Genomic DNA, 17,288 nt, shown 5'->3' with positions numbered 1-17,288 from the left:
AGTGATGGGCTTGTTAGTGGGTGAGCATTTTGGTGATGGTGACCACAGTTCTGTGACTTTCACCTTGGTTATGGAGAGATAGGTGCGTGCAAACAGGGCAGGTTTCACAATTGGGGGAAGGGTAAATACGAGACAGGATCTGAGGAGCATAAATTGGGAGCATAGGCTGTCAGGGAAGGATGTCGTTGAAATGTGTTTTTCAAGGAACAGATACGACATCTCCTTGATGTACCTGTCAGGCAGGAAAGAGATGGTCGTGTGAGGGAACCCTGGTTGACAAGGGAGGTTGAATGTCTAGTAAAGAGGAAGAAGGAGGCTTACATAAGGTTGAGGAAACAAGTTTCAGACAGAGCGTTGGAGGGATACAGAATAGCCAGGAGGGAGCTGAAGAAAGGGATTAGGAGAGCTAAGAGAGGGCATGAAAAATCTTTGGCGGGTAGGATCAAGGATAATCCCAAGGCCTTTTATGCGTATGTGAGAAACATGAGAATGACGAGAACGAGGGTAGGTCCAATCAAGGACAGTAGTGGGAGACTGTGTATTGAGTCAGAAGAGATAGGAGAGGTCTTGAATGAGTACTTTTCTTCAGTATTTAGAAATGAGAGAGACCGTATTGTTGAAGAGGAGAGTATGAAACAGACTGGTAAGCTAGAGGAGATACTTGTTAGGAAGGAAGATGTGTTGGGTCTTTTGAAAAACTTGAGGATAGACAAGTCCCCCGGGCCTGACGGGATATATCCTAGGATTATGTGGGAAGCAAGAGAGGAAATTGCAGAACTGTTGGCAATGATCTTTTCGTCTTCACTATCAATAGGGGTGGTGCCAGGGGACTGGAGAGTGGCGAATGTTGTGCCCCTGTTCAAAAAAGGGAATAGGGATAACCCCGGGAATTACAGGCCAGTTAGTCTTACTTCGGTGGTAGGCAAAGTAATGGAAAGGGTACTGAGGGATAGGATTTATGAGTATCTGGAAAGACACTGCTTGATTAGGGACAGCCAGCACGGATTTGTGAGGGGTAGGTCTTGCCTTACAAGTCTTATTCAATCTTTGAGGTAGTGACCAAGCATGTGGATGAGGGTAGAGCAGTGGATATAGTGTACATGGATTTTAGTAAGGTATTTGATAAGGTTCCCCATGGTAGGCTTATGTGGAAAGTCAGGAGGCATGGGATAGTGGGAAGTTTGGCCAGTTGGATAGAGAACTGGCTAACCGGTCGAAGTCAGAGAGTGGTGGTAGATGGTAACTATTCAGCCTGGAGCCCAGTTACAAGTGGAGTTCCGCAGGGATCATTTCTGGGTCCTCTGCTGTTTGTAATTTTTATTAATGACTTGGAAGAGGGAATCGAAGGGTGGGTCAGTAAATTTGCAGACGATACAAAGATTGGTGGAGTTGTGGATAGTGAGGAGGGCTGTTGTCGGCTGCAAAGGGACTTAAAGATGATGTAGACCTGGGCTGAGGAGTGGCAGATGGAGTTCAACCCTGTCAAGTGTGAGGTTGTCCATTTTGGAAGGATAAATAAGAATGCGGAATACAGGTTTAACGGTAGGGTTCTTAGTAAGGTGGAGGAGCAGAGGGATCTTGGGGTCTATGTTCATAGATTTTTGAAAGTTGCCACTCAGGTGGATAGAGCTTGTAAGAAGGCCTATGGTGTATTAGCGTTCATTAGCAGAGGGATTGAATTCAAGAGTCGTGAGGTGATGTTGCAGCTGTATAGGATCTTGGTAAGGCCACATTTGGAGTACTGTGTGCAGTTCTGGTCACCTCATTTTAGGAAAGATGTGGAAGCTTTGGAGAGGGTGCAGAGGAGATTTACCAGGATGTTGCCTGGAATGGAGAATAGGTCGTACGAGGATAGGTTGTGTGAGAAACAAAGCTCACTCACTTCAATAATTTCAGCCCGAGACAAAAATCTGAAGCAGTAGTGTCATTTATTTGTACACTTGCAAGTCACAAGGCAGGGACAAAACACACACCGAATTCGACAAACGCTCGATATTTATATAATTTGGCTTCTTTTGTTCTTCCCCTATCTACATCCTCCAGTTCCCTAAGACTGGCCCCATTATTCCTGTTTATCCGGTCTTGTCTGTGACAAAATGCTTACTCTGACCTCACAAGGCCGTTTGACCTCATCCCATCCTTTGCTTACCATTATCTACTCCCTCCATCTGCGCTGCCCCTCACAGCATCTTATCACTAAGCCCTTTTAATTAGGGTTTGTTCCTGTGTCTCTGTACAAGTGGGAAACCTACTGTTTATACAGGCCTCTCTTCACAGCATTTTATCTAGTGCCTGTATTTCTACCATTGTTTTGCAATCACGTTTCATGCTGGCATACCATTTTAACTGATTATATATTTCCTCCACATAGTTTCCATTCTTGTTAACTCAGCTCTTAGCTGAAACAATTACACACTGATGTGAGTTCATTTACTCTGTATCAAAACTTATAATTGCAGAACTAACATTAATTTATCTATATCCCACAATTTCCCCTTTTTCTTTTTAATTACCATTTGTTATCTTCTGCATTTTTGTTTACATCGTTCCCGAAATTCGCAAGCATCATTCCAGAGATTTCATCCATCTTGGTTACACTCATCTCCTCATTATTTAGTCAATAAAGTTCCTCTGTCTGATTCCCTTTTAGGGGCATCTGTTTCGTCAAGGTTGTTTCAATCAGTCTTTGGGTGAGCCCTTGTATACAGGGTATGACACAACAGCCAATGGCCACCAATACCCCAACTACTACTATCAGGGACATAAGGATAGAAACCACCACCCCCTTCCATTTTCCAAACCAGGATTCAAGCCATCCCGTGAGAGATGTGTCTTCTCCTGAATTCTCAGCCAGTTCCTCTGCTAAAGTAGTCAATCCCCGTAAGGTCCGAGTAATTGAAACATCAGGCGCAGTATTATTAGGAATAAAGGTACAACAGCTTCCTCCTAACATCACACACACACACCCTTTTTCTGCTAAAATCATATCAAGGGCTATTCTGTTCTCCCATGCCATCCTACTTGTCGCATCAAGCTGTTGTGATATCCCTTTAACCGCATCTCTTGTATAATTGATAAATCGCTGTTGATTTGTCCAGTCTACATTTTTATTAATTGTTACCCACCAAAAGAGAGCTGACTCAAAGCCTGCTGCAATCTGGTTACGAGCCTTGAATTCATCAGGCACTCCCCTAGGGACTCCTACCGAGTCAAGATAAATCCTGTCATCGAAAGAAGTATCTAACAGTAATCTCTTACCCCTTCCCTTTTTCCCTACGATCTTTTCCTTCTCAAATGCCAGGGTAAATGGAATTGCCAATTGTACAATTGCGCATATCCCTCTCCAATCCGGAGGTAGGGTGGGTCTCAATATTTTGCCTCCACAGTACCACCACAGATCCACTCGGGGAACCTTTAATGCTGAGTAGTTCCCTCCCTTCTCCGTTTCGGTAACATTCTTAATCTCTGTACATAATTTCAGCTCCCCCAAATCTCTCAACCGACTTGTACCTCGCCTGCGCACACACGACGTGTGATTTCCAACTGCGGTGGAAAATGTGGGGGGACCTTTTACATCTTTCTTCTCCAAGGGAGGGAACATCAGAGATAGGGAAGTACAATTCCTATCATTCCATGCAGTCTCATCCTGGTACAGGGCTATCATACATTTCATGCCCTTCCTGTCTCGCTTCCACCTGAGCGGAAAGGGAACCACCTGGGCCACTGGCCTACCGGAGGCACATGCATAGCAATTGCTTTTGTTCAGACTTTTTACAGTATACTTTACCCATTCAACCCAGGCATTTGCATCCCCGTACCCATTCTCTATCTCGATGGTCTGTTTCATGTCTTTTACCTCTATAATTTTTACTACTTTAGGATCATCGGGAGGGGTGAAATGTTGTATCTCATTATCCAGTTATTCTACCCGTTTTCCCTGTCCTACGCTAATTTGAAAACAGCAGCCCACAAACTCCTTCCCATTTGTTTTCATTTCAATCCCAAATGTTTCATTTAATTGTATCTCATAAGTGCCCCCCCACCCAGAATTGCTTCGTGCCATGTGGTTTTCCTTATTGTTAGGTATATTGGGTTACACTTTTTATCGGGACAATCGCAAGCTGGTTGGAAGGGGGCCCGGTGTACTATGACGAGACCATTATACCAAGGCCATCCCCATAGGACTTAAGATGTATCTCTGAACTGCGGTACTGTCTTTGATTAGCTACATCCCCACAATTTACTAAGCTGCATGCATCAGTGTCTATTACTTGTGGATTATCAGACTCAGGAACCGTTAATAATACATATGAAAATGATATTTGACAAAATCCCAATACTAAGAGGGCTAGCATCATAACTCTAATCATTCCCAGTATTCAAAACATCATGCTGAAGACAAAAAGACTTAATATACAATCTTACAGAAATAATCCTGCGTTCGCGTCACCACTGTATAATCAGTTACTCAAAGTCTCTTTAGTCTGAGTTTCAGCGGGTCTTGCGTTGATTCGGCTGTCCAGACTTCTTCCTCAACTGGAGGGTCCACTGGCCCTTTGATCCGAGTGTAATGAGTCCAGCCTTTCTCCACCATCCTTATTGCCGTTTCGGTAGTCAAAAGAGCCTGATACGGCCCTTCCCAGTTCGGCTGCAATTTAGTCTCTGTCCATGATTTTACTAAGATCCAATCTCCTGGCCAGATGGGGTGAACAGTGAATTCAAGGGGCGGAGTCTGTGCCAATAGACCCTGTTTCCTGAGGAAAGACAAAGAGGAAGACAAGCCCAGTATATACTTCTTTAAAAACAAATCTTTAGTTTCAGGAATTGGCAATTCTCCATTCATTCCCAGATAAGGTAATCCAAATAAGATTTCATAGGGGGATAGTCCCAAATCTTTCCTCCGCCAAGGGACAAGCCTAAAAGGCATCCTTTAAATCTATCACACTAAACCATCTGTGGTCATGGGGGATCTTACTTAATAACGTGTAGGGGTTTGGCACCACTGGGTGCCTGATCTGTACTATTCGATTCAATGTTCTCAAATCCTGCACCAATCGATAAGTTCCATCAGATTTCCGCACTGGTAGAATTGGGGTATTATAAGGAGACATACATGGCTCCAACAGCCCATCTCTAATCAGTCCCTCAATTACTGGCTGCAGTCCTCGTGTACCTTCTATAGAAATGGGATATTGTCGTTCACAGACAACATCCCCTTTCCGTTTTAAATTTATTAAAAGGGGAGGGATCTGTAGTTTTCCACGATTCCCTTCTCTAGCCCATACAACAGGGTCTATCTCACTCTCTTCATCCTCTGTCAACATCGCTAGTTGTACAACTAATTCCTTTTTCCTGAATTCCAATCTCCAGTCCTAAGAGGATAATTAAGTCTCTCCCCAGTAAGTTACTTCCTATATCAGGGATATACAGCAGTTCCCCTGTGACCCTATCCTTAGGACCTTCTATCATCATAGGTTTAAATACTGGAACAGTAAATCCTTCCCTTTTTATCCCCGAAATAGTAATTGACCGTGTCGACATTTCTACTTTCTTTGGTTTAAAATTCAGCGATGACCGTGCCGCCCCCGTATCTACTAGCAAGACTACCTCTTCCCTACAGGGTCTCACCTTCAGGTTTATCAAGGGTTCCTGGTGGGCCCCCGAGGGCAGGAACCCCTGACACACCTATTCTTCATCAAAATTCATAAGCGGAATTGCCCTTTCTTCCCTTTGTAGATCAGGCCACTCCCACTTAAAATGCCCTATCTTTCCGCAATAATAGCGTCCTGCCTGTGGAGACTTCCATCTCTGCCCTTGTCGCTCAAACCCTCTATCAAATGTTCCCCCTTGTCCTCTCCCTCTCCCCTTTCCTCTCTGTCCTACATGCTGCCACCCGCCACTCCGGTTGCTCACTATTGGTTCCATTCGCCTCTTAACTACCTCATCAACCGTAGCTACCATCATTTTCACCTTCTGTTTTTGTCTCTCATCCTCCCTCTTTACAAACACTTTCTGTGCCTCTCTCAACAATTCATCTAATGGTTTTTCGCTCCATCCTTCTATCTTCTGTATCTTTCTCTGTATGTCTGGCCATGCTTTTGTCACAAAATGTACTTTCAACAGACCCTGTGCCACTGGGTCCTCAGGGTTCATTCCAGAATATTTCCGCATTGAATCCCTTAATCTTTGCAAGAAAGCTGAGGGAGTCTCATCTTTCTCCTGTCTAATTTCAAAGGCTTTAGTCAAATTCTGTGACTTCGGAACTGCCTCTCTTATTCCTTTTAGAATCAGGTCTTTCAATTCCCTCATTTCTTCTCTATGCTCCGGGTTTTGGTTTTCCCACTGGGGGTCTTTGAGGGGAAACTTCACCTCTCCCTGTCCAGCATCCCCATCTCCAATCGGGTGTTCCCTGTCCCATATTTTAATGGCTGCTCCTCGTATAAGTCCCCTTTCCTCCCCAGTAAATAGTATATTCAAAATAGACATTAACTCAGCCCAGGTATACAGACTGGGCCCCAGAAATTGATCAATTTGTTCATACAACCCACCGGATCCTCAACCAGGACCTTCATTTCCTTTTTAAATGTTCTGACCTCCCCACTGGTGAGGGGGGCACTTACAAACCCAATCTCTTTGTCCCCTATGGGTACCTCCCGAAGGGGATAAGTCGTTACGTTCTTCCCCTTTTTCTTTCTTAAAGAAATATTGCAATATTTCTAGCTCACCATAACTTCAAACACCAATTCATCAATTCATGCTTGACTAACTTTAAAGCCTGTTCCTAAATTGTAAATATATTTATATATTTACGTTCATTTCTTCAGTATTTAATATTTAAAATGTAAAATGCATACAGTTCCCAATTTTGAAATTCACTGTAATTACCCAGTTTTAGTCCTTTAATTTAAATCCAAAATTAGTTTTCTTAAATAGTCCTGACCAATCATTGCTCAATTACAATACTATAGGTCGTAAAATAATCAGAGCTGCCTTAAAAGAATTTGTCTACTCAAATTTAAAAAAACTTCTAATGCATGAACAATGGCTGAATCCAAGGTCACAGATATTAACCATAGAATTTTGTTTTTACTACAATCTAATGTTGAACTGAAACTTCAACTGTCCTCCATTATTGGTTTTATGTAAAGATAAAAGAGATTAGTTAGAAACTGATAGTAAGGCAGTCATGATCTGTAAAAAGAACAGGAGTTATCATTCTTTTTTTTCTTCATAATCTCGATAGAATCCCTAACCTTAAAAGAAATCATGTTAAGTTTCCATAATAAAAATCAGATTCAAAACAGTCCTGGAACTCAAGCTCCAGGGAATAAAACACAAACATTCAATCACCAACAAACAAATGTTCACTCAAACCAAATCACAAAGGGTTAAACTTCCTACCAGCTGTACAGCTCTTTTCATTCTCTCTCTCTCTCTCTCGCACATTGACATATAAATTCAGATATTTACAAACCCAGTCTTCGTCCGTCCTGTACTTTGGCCAGAAGACAGCGGGACGAAGAATGGATTCCTTAGTCCATACAAAGCAACAATATTTAATCATCTTTCTCCCTTGTACAAGTATTATTTCTCCAATTCCGCAACATCCTGCCCAAAGGACTGTCCGGAGGAATGTTGTAAGGGACCCCACCTCCATTTCCATTGCCTTTTTCTTCTTTTGTTTTCCCAGAGGCTTTTTCCTTACCCACGGCACAACCCATATTGAGTTCCTTCGTTAGTCCCTTATTAACTACTAAAACTCAATCCTGGCCACCAAGGCAATACTTAAAAGTCAATTTTCTTGCCTTGGTCTGTGCACAGAGTTGCCTGGCCCCTTTGTCGCCGTATCGGCTATCGAGCTCCTATCACTATCTGATTCAGATGTCTCTCTTGTAGGATTCACACCAGTCACCCAAGGGAGCAGACCAAACCGGGACACGAGACCGCTCCTCAATGGGGAACGGGACGCGTCTTCCCAGTGTCCAAGGCCAGCCACTCCCCCGGCGATGGAAGAAAATCCCGGACAGCCCCCAATTGTGAGAAACAAAGCTCACTCACTTCAATAATTTCAGTCCGAGACAAAAATCTGAAGCAGTAGTGTCATTTATTTGTACACTTGCAAGTCACAAGGAAGGGACAAAACACACACCGAATTCGACAAACGCTCGATATTTATATAATTTGGCTTCTTTTGTTCTTCAGGAATGAGGAAAGTTTGTCCAGCAGGCTAAGATAAAAGGTAGGGAGGAGGGACTTGGGGGAGGGGCGTCGGAAATGTGATAGGTGGAAAGAGGCCAAGGTGAGGGTGATAGATCAGACTGGGGTGGGGGCGGAGAGGTCGGGAAGAAGATTGCAGGTTAGGAAGGCGGTGCTGAATTCGATGGATTTGACTGAGACAGGGTGGGGGGAGGGGAAATGAGGAAACTGGTGAAATCCGAGTTCATCCCTTGTGGTTGGAGGGTTCCTAGGCGGAAGATGCGGCGTTCTTCCTCCAACCGTCGTTTTGTTGTGGTCTGACGATGGAGGAGTCCAAAGACCTGCATATCCTTGGTGGAGTGGGAGGGGGAATTGAAATGTTGAGCTACAGGGTGGTTGGGTTGGTTGGTCCGGGTGTCCCAGAGGTGTTCTCTGAAACGCTCCGCAAGTAGCCGGCCTGTCTCCCCAATATAGAGGAGGCCACATCGGGTGCAGAGGATGCAATAGATGATGTGTGTAGAGGTGCAGGTGAATCTTATGCCCGAAACGTCGATTCTCCTGTTCCCTGGATGCTGCCTGACCTGCTGCGCTTTTCCAGCAACACATTTCCAGCTCTGATCTCCAGCATCTGCAGACTTCACTTTCTCCTTCTTTTGTTCTTCCCCTATCTACATCCTCCAGTTCCCTAAGACTGGCCCCATTATTCCTGTTTATCCGGTCTTGTCTGTGACAAAATGCTTACTCTGATCTCACAAGGCCGTTTGACCTCATCCCATCCTTTGCTTACCATTATCTACTCCCTCCATCTGCGCTGCCCCTCACAGCATCTTATCACTAAGCCCTTTTAATTGGGGTTTGTTCCTGTGTCTCTGTACAAGTGGGAAACCTACTGTTTATACAGGCCTCTCTTCACAGCATTTTATCTAGTGCCTGTATTTCTACCATTGTTTTGCAATCACGTTTCATGCTGGCATACCATTTTAACTGATTATATGTTTCCTCCACATAGTTTCCATTCTTGTTAACTCAGCTCTTAGCTGAAACAATTACACACTGATGTGAGTTCATTTACTCTGTATCAAAACTTATAATTGCAGAACTAACATTAATTTATCTATATCCCACAGGTTGAGAGTGCTAGGCCTTTTCTCATTGGAACAGAGAAGGATGAGGGGTGACTTGATAGAGATTTATAAAATGATCAGAGGAATAGATAGAGTAGACAGTCAGAGACTTTTTCCCCGGGTACAACAGAGTGTTACAAGGGGACATAAATTTAAGGTGAAGGGTGGAAGGTATGGGGGGATGTCAGGGGTGGGTTCTTTACCCAGAGAGTGGTGGAGCATGGAATGCGCTGCCTGTGGGAGTGGCAGAGTCAGAATCATTGGTGACCTTTAAGCGGCAATTGGATAGGTACATGGATAGGTCCTTAAGCTAGGACAAATGTTCGGCACAACATCGTGGGCCGAAGGGCCTGTTCTGTGCTATATTGTTCTTTGTTCTAAGGTGAAGATTAGTGGGAAGCCAGAGGATTGGGAAACCTTCAAAAACCATTGAAGGATAACTAAAATGCAGTAAGGATATTGAAGATGAAATGTGGAGGGTAACCTAGCTAGTAATATAAAAGAAGATTGCAAGAGCTTTTTTTAAATATATAAAAGATAAGAGACAGGCAAAAAGAGAGGAATTGGACTGCTAGAAAATGAGGCTGCAATAGTAATGTGGAACAAAGAAATAGTGGAGGAACTGCACGGGGAATTTTATATCATTCTCCACAGTGGAAGACACCAGCAGCTTCAACAGAGTTAGAGGGCAGAGGTGAATGTAGTGGCCATCACTAAGAAGAAGGTGCCAGGGAAGCAGAATGGGCTGAATGTGGATAATTCACCTGGAACAGATGGATGACACCTCAGAAGCAGACAGCTGAGGAGATTGCAGAGGCGTTGGTGATGATTTGAAGTCAGGGAGTGTCTCAGGAGACCGGAAAATGACTAATGTTTGAAAAGAGAGAGAGGTAGAAGATTGGAAATTTTGGGTCGGTTAACCTGACTTTCATCATTGGTAAGATTTGAAAATTCATTATTAAGGATGAGATTGTGGAGTACTTAAAAGTGCACAGTAGAATAGGGTTGAGTCAGCATGGCTTCATCAAGGGGAGCTGAAAATGTGTTGCTGGAAAAGCGCAGCAGGTCAGGCAGCATCCAAGGAACAGGAGAATCGACGTTTCGGGCATAAGCCCTTCTTCAGGAATGAGGAATGTTTGTCCAGCAGGCTAAGATAAAAGGTAGGGAGGAGGGACTTGGGGGAGGGGCATCGGAAATGTGATAGGTGGAAAGAGGTCAAGGTGAGGGTGATAGGTCAGACTGGGGTGGGGGCGGAGAGGTCAGGAAGAATCCAGCAGGCTAAGATAAAAGGTAGGGAGGAGGGACTTGAACCTAGTCTGACCTATCACCCTCACTTTGACCTCTTTCCACCTATCACATTTCCGACGCCCCTCCCCCAAGTCCCTCCTCCCTACCTTTTATCTTAGCCTGCTGGACACACTTTCCTCATTCCTGAAGAAGGGCTTATGCCCGAAACGTCGATTCTCCTGTTCCTTGGATGCTGCCTGACCTGCTGCGCTTTTCCAGCAACACATTTTCAGCTCTGATCTCCAGCATCTGCAGACCTCACTTTCTCTTCATCAAGGGGAGGTCATGCCTGACAAATCTGTTAAAATTCTTTGAGGAGGTAACAAAATTTATACAAATGACACCCAGTGGATATGATCTGTTTGGATTTCCAGAAGATCTTTGACAATGAGCCTCAAAGGAGACTGCCAAATAAGACAAGAGCCCATGGTGTTAGGGGCAAGGTACTTCCATGAATAGAGAAATGACAGAGTGGCAGAAGGCAAAGAGTAGGCATAAAGGGTCTTTCAGGATGGCAGCTGGTGACTAGTAGAGTTCTATGGGGTGTTTGGATCACAGCTATCGCGGGGAGATGATGGCCTCGTGTTATTGTTACTGAAGTGTTAATCCAGAAGTCAAGGTAATGTTCTGTGGACCCAGATTTGAATTCCGCCACAGAAGATGGTGGAATTTGAATTTTTTTAAAGAACTGTAATTAAGACTGTAATGATGACCATAAAACCATTGTTGATTTTCAGAAAAATCCATTTTGGTTCATTAATGTCCTCTAGGGAACAAAACTGCCATCCTACACGTGACTCCAGACCCACAGCAATGTGGTTGACTCTTGACTGCCCTCTGGGCAATTAGGGATGGGCAATAAATACTTGTTTAGTCAGTGACACCCTCACCCTGTGAATGAATAAAAAAAAGTTATACATTAATGATCAGGTTGAAAAAACTGAGGGCATTGTTGTTTAGTTTATAGATATTACAAAGATAGGTGGGGGTCTCAGGGAGTGTTGAGAAAGTGGGGAGGTTGCAGAAGGATATGCTAGATGAGTGTGCAAAGAAGCAGCAGATGGAATACAATGGGGGAAAGGGAGAGGTTATGCTCTTTGATAGGAAGAAGAGACAATTTTCCAAAACAGGGAAAAGCTTCAGAAAACTGAAGCACAAAGGGACCTGAAATCCAAGGTTAGGATTCTCTTAAGGTTAACATGCAGGTTCAATTGGCAGTTAGAAGGCAAATGCAATGTTAGTATTCAAGTCAAGAGGGTTGGAATACAAGAGTGGAGATGTACTGCTGAGGCTGCATAAGAATCTCGTCAGACCGCATTTGGAACATTGTGAGCAGTTTTGGGGTCCCATATCTAAGAAAGGATGTGCTCGCTCTGGAGGGAGTCCAGAGGAAGTTTACAAAAATGATCCCGGGGATGAAGAGCTTATCAGATAAGGATCAGTTGAGGACTTGGGGTCTGTAATCGATGGAGCTTTGAAGGATGGGGTGGGGGGACGGGAGTGATGTGACTGAAACTTACAGAATACTGAGAGGTCTGGAGATAGAGGATGTGGAGAAGACGTTTCAGAGTACAGGACCCAAGAGAATAGCCCGAGAGTGAAGGGACAACCCTTTAAAACTGAGACGAGAAGAAATTTCTTCACCCAGAGCATGATTAATCTGTGGAACTCATTGTCAAAGAGGGCTGTGGAGGCCTACTTATTGACTGTATTTAAGAGATCTTCTAGGAGAAAGTGAGGACTGCAGATGCTGGAGATCAGAGCTGAAAATGTGTTGCTGGAAAAGCGCAGCAGGTCAGGCAGCATCCAAGGAGCAGAAGAATTGACGTTTCAGGCATGAGCCTGAACAAACGTTGATTCTCCTGCTCCTTGGATGCTGTCTGATCTGCTGCGCTTTTCCAGCAACACATTTTCAGCTTTATTTAAGAGATACCATATATACTCGTGTATAGGTCAAGCTCATGTATAAGTAGATCCATTATTATTGGCCAAAAAATCTGGTATTTTTCATATACGTCGGGTATAAGTTTATTGGGCTGGAAATGTGTTGCTGGAAAAGCGCAGCAGGTCAGGCAGCATCCAGGGAACAGGAGAATCGACGTTTCGGGCATAAGCCCTTCTTCAGGAATAGAAGGGCTTATGCCCGAAACGTCGATTCTCCTGTTCTCTGGATGCTGCCTGACCTGCTGCGCTTTTCCAGCAACACATTTCCAGCTCTGATCTCCAGCATCTGCAGACCTCACTTTCTCCTTAGTTTATTGGGGCCTCTTCTTGACTATCCCATAACATTTGTGATATATGGTGAGAAGAGTTTTTTGCTGTGAATGTCAGTTCTTTGATGTAAAGTGTTTATCATATAATATTAACACTTTTATGTGGTATTTTAATAAAATACTATCAATCTTTATTTTTGTTTCTAGTGCTCCTCTGTTTTTATTTCATGAATTGTGTTGTACAAATACCCCTGGTAGATGGCCTGACCACCTGCTGGCATGCCTATTAACTTTTGTAGACGTGTCGACATACATGCACTTTGCGGTACTGGTAACTGGAATACAGTACGATAGTACCGTTCCACTGTAGCAGGCAGAATGGAGAGAGCTATTTTGTAGATAAGTATTCAATAATGCCCATAATTTGTTTTCCTTTTGTTGTTTATTATTTAATTTGGAGATCTGGCTCTTGTTTGGCCGTTTTTGACTCGCGCCAAGCATGAATGTCAACCCCTTGAAAACAGTATCTTGTGTATAAACTGACACCCTTATTTCAGCTTAATTCACGGTCTTCAAAACTCGACCTATACTCGAGTATATATGGTAGATAAATAGGTACTCGATTAATCTGGGAATTATGGGTTACAAGGAGAAGGCAGGAGAATGGGTTTGAGAAACATATTAGCCATGGTTGAATGGCAGAGCAGACTCAATGGGCCAATTGACCCAATTCTGCTCTGATATCTTATATCAAAATGACTCATCCACTAACACAATGTAGTCTGCCCTCAGTGCTGCAATGACGAACCTGGACCATGAAGTCATCCACAATAATACACAAATTTTAAATCTTTCTTCAACTGTGTTATAGGACAGATATTATTAAGGTGGAGAGAGTTTAGAAGAGATTTACCAAGATGTTGCCGGGAATGGAGGGTTTGAGGTACGTGAAGAGACTGGATAGGCTGGCACCTTTTTCACTGGAGTCTAGGAGGTTGAGAGTTGACCCTATAGATATTTTATGAAGTAATGAGGGGTAAAGATGAGGTGAATGGCTGGTGTCTTTTCCCTATGGTGGGGTATTTCAAGACTAGGGGGTAAATTTTCAAGGCATGAAGAGAAAAATTTAAAAAGGAGATAAGGTGCAATTCTTTTACACATGGAGTTTTTTATATGTGAAATGAACTTCCAGAGGAAGTGATGGATGCAGATAGAATTACAGAGTTTAAAATATACTTCGAGAAGTACATGAATAAGAAATGTTTGGAGGGACATAGGCTAAGCACAGGCAGATGGGATTAGTTTAGTTTGCGATTATGGTCAGCATGGACTGGTTGGACCAATGGGCCTGTTTCCATGCTCTATGACTCTATGACTCATGTTAAATTGCATTGGGAATTCTCCAGTGAACTTCTTCAGGTGTTTTACATTAAAGATGCTATATAAATCAATTATTATTGTTCTGACATACTTCCAATGGATGCAGAGTGACCCCTGCAAACGATTCAGCCTCAATTCAGCACAATGACATTTCTCCTTAATAATTGGTCACCAATTTGTGGCAATCATAATGATTATACACAACAAAAACAGAAATTGCTGGTAAAACTCTAAAGAATCTGTTGGATGAAAGCAAACTTTAACGTTTCAGGTCTCCTGGGTCTTCATCAGAATATAGAGTGGAAATACCAGGTAAACAATTTTTAGCAACTGGGCTGACCACAAATTGTTTATGCATTGCATGCAGCATAAATCTTTCAACACATTTACATGGAATTGCAAAATTCATTTTGGGAAACAAGTGCAGCTCATTGCCAATATTTGAAGAGGATTACTTCACCCAACACATTACAAGATTTTGCCTGTCTAAAACCCAACCATCAACGGAACATTATAATCAAGTCCATCATTACAGAGAAAAAAAGAGAGAAATGCTGATTGAAATCAGTCAGGTTCATTCTATTAAACCAAAGCAAAGTGCTGCAGATTCTCATTGGCAGACATCCAGCTTACAGCCGATGCCATCCGTCACCTGAAATGGTGACGTCATGCACCAGTTGGAGGATGGTCAGGGGTGCAGGTGGGATTCCATCTGCGTGTACCCCTGCTTGGACGGAATTTCACATTGGCCCCAAGGTCCAGAACTTCCCTCAGGAGCCTGTACCCACAACTTGAGTATGCACAGTGAGGGTTTCCTTTGTACGAAGAGGCATTATTTGTTTCGGCTGTTGCTGCACACCATCCTCCTGATCCACTGCCTGGAACGCCTTTGGCGTGTTTATCCCCAACAGAGGGCTCTCTGCCTGGAGGTCTTCCAGTTTTCTATTGGAGATGTGGGGTGGAGAGTGTTCCACTTTATAACTGCAGATTGCAGTAGTTCACGTACACCCAGACCAACTGTTTATTTTGCAGCGCAATGGAACATAGAACATAGAAACGTACAGCACAGAACAGGCCCTTCAACCCCTGATGTTGTGCCGAGGATTTTTCCTAATCTAAGATAAAATAATCTACCTACGCACCCCTCAATTTACTGCAATCCATGTACATGTCCAGCAGTCACTTAAATGTCCCTAATGACTCTGCTTCCACCACCACCGCTGGCAACGTATTCCATGCATTCACAACTCTCTGCATGAAGAACCTACCTCTGACATCTCCTCTATACCTTTCCCCCAATATCTGCAAATTATGACTCCTCGTACCAGTCTGTCCTGCCCTGGGGAAAAGTCTCTGGCTATTGACTGTACCCATTCCACTCATTATCATGTATATCTCAATCAGGTCACCTCTTTTCCTCCTTCTCTCTCTCGAGAGAGAAAAGTCCGAGCTCAGTCAACCTCTCTTCTTAAGACAAACCCTCCAGTCCAGGCAGCATCCTGGTAAACCTTCTTTGCACCTTCTCCAAAGCCTCTGTATCTTTCCTATAGTAGGGAGACCAGAACTGGACACAATATTCCAAGTGTGGTCTCACCAGGGACTTGTAGAGCTGTAGCAAAACCTTGTAGTTCTTAAACTCAATATCCCTGTTAATGAAAGCCAAAACACCATATGCTTTCTTAACAACCCTATCCACTTGGGTGGTAACTTTGAGGGATCTATGCACTTGAACACCAAGATCCCGCTGTCCCTCCATACTGCCAAGAATCCTGTCTTTAATCCTATTATCAGCATTTAAGTTCGACCTTCCAAAATACATCACTTCGCATTTATCCAGGTTGAACTCCATCTGCCATTTCTCAGCCCAGCTCTGCATCCAGTCTATGTTGTGCTATACACAGGCTACGTTCCTGAAGAAGGGCTTATGCCCAAAACGTCGATTCAACTGCTCCTCGGATGCTGCCTGGCCTGCTGTGTTTTTCCAGCATCACATTTTTCAACTCTGGTACTCCAGCATCTGCAGTCCTCACTTTCTCCTACAGCCTGCAATAGCCCTTGATACTATGAACAGGACCTCCAACCTTTGTGTCATCTGCAAATTTACTAATCCACCCCTCAACCTCCTCATCCAAGTCATTTATAAAAACTACAAAGAGCAGAGCCCCAAGTGTACAGCCCTGTGGGACCCCACTCAACACTGACCTCCAGGCAGAATACTTTCCATCTACAACCACTCTCTGCCTTCTGTCAGCCAGCCAATTCTGAATCCAGATAGCCAAATTTCCCTGACTTTATGAATGAGCTTACCATGGGGAACCTTATCAAATGTGTTGCTGAAGTCCATATACACCACATCCAATGCTCACCCTTCATCGACCTGTCTTGACACCTCCTCAAAGAACTCAATAAGATTTGTGAGGCATGACCTGCCCCTCACAAAGTCATGCTGACTGCCTTTAATCACGCTATGTTTTTCCAAATAGTCATAAATCCTATCCCTCAGAATTCTTTCCAAAATCTTGCTGACCACAGACATAAGACTGACTGGTCTGTAATTGCCAAGGATTTCCCTATTATCCTTCTTGAAAAGAGGAACAACATTTGCCTCCTTTCAATCCTCCGGTACGACTCCCGTGGAGCGTGAGGAAGCAAAGATCTTTGCAAGTGGCTTAGCAACCTCCTTTTTCACTTCCCGGAGCAGCCTGGGATAAATCTGGTCTGGCCCTGGGGACTTACCAATCTTAATGTTTGCCAAAAGTTCCAGCACATCAACTTCATCAATCTTGATCTGGTCAAGCCTGTATCCTAGCTCCTCAAAGTTCTCATTCACAACAAGGTCCCTTTCCTTAATGAAAACTGAAGCAAAAAACTCATTTAGGGCTTCCCCTATCTGCTCAGACTCCACGCACAAGTTCCCTCCGCTATCCCTGATCGGCCCTATCTTCTCCCTGATCATTCTCTTATTCCTCACGAATGAGTAAAATGCCTTTGGGTTCTCCCTAATCCTTCCTGCCAAGCCTTTTTTGTGCCCCCTCCTGGCTCTCCTCAATCCATTCCTGAGCTCCTTTCTAGCAAGCCTGTAATCCTC

At 43.7% G+C, this 17,288-nt stretch overlaps 1 protein-coding gene across 2 annotated transcripts; it reads right to left on the bottom strand.

Annotated features, from left to right (window-relative positions):
• Nucleotides 1-1,917: 1,917 nt before the first annotated feature.
• On the bottom strand, nt 1,918-7,704 carry LOC148149682 (ERV-BabFcenv provirus ancestral Env polyprotein-like). 2 transcript variants are annotated; one of them, XM_087988633.1, is made up of 2 exons: nt 7,471-7,704; nt 1,918-4,754 (listed from the first exon to the last, which is right to left on the bottom strand). In XM_087988633.1, the coding sequence occupies exon 2, from the start codon at nt 3,845-3,847 to the stop codon at nt 2,618-2,620; it is 1,230 nt and encodes a 409-aa protein (XP_087844759.1). In that variant the 5' UTR covers nt 3,848-4,754; nt 7,471-7,704; the 3' UTR covers nt 1,918-2,617. The 2 variants fall into 2 exon arrangements, with proteins under 2 accessions (XP_087844759.1, XP_087844760.1); XM_087988634.1 differs by having other exon boundaries at nt 7,475-7,704.
• Nucleotides 7,705-17,288: the final 9,584 nt, after the last annotated feature.

The sequence above is a fragment of the Chiloscyllium plagiosum genome, unplaced genomic scaffold (assembly GCF_037043375.1).
Source record: "Chiloscyllium plagiosum isolate Xiang-an unplaced genomic scaffold, Cpla_swu_hap1 HiC_scaffold_7, whole genome shotgun sequence".
Classification (NCBI taxonomy): Eukaryota; Metazoa; Chordata; class Chondrichthyes; order Orectolobiformes; family Hemiscylliidae; genus Chiloscyllium; species Chiloscyllium plagiosum.
The sequence above is the reverse complement of the archived record's forward strand: the minus strand, read 5'-3'. Positions and strand labels throughout refer to the sequence as shown.

Bases quoted from the DNA above. Each gene is read 5' to 3' on its own strand.
- LOC148149682 (XM_087988633.1), bottom strand. From the start codon at position 3,847: ATGAAACAGACCATCGAGATAGAGAATGGGTACGGGGATGCAAATGCC.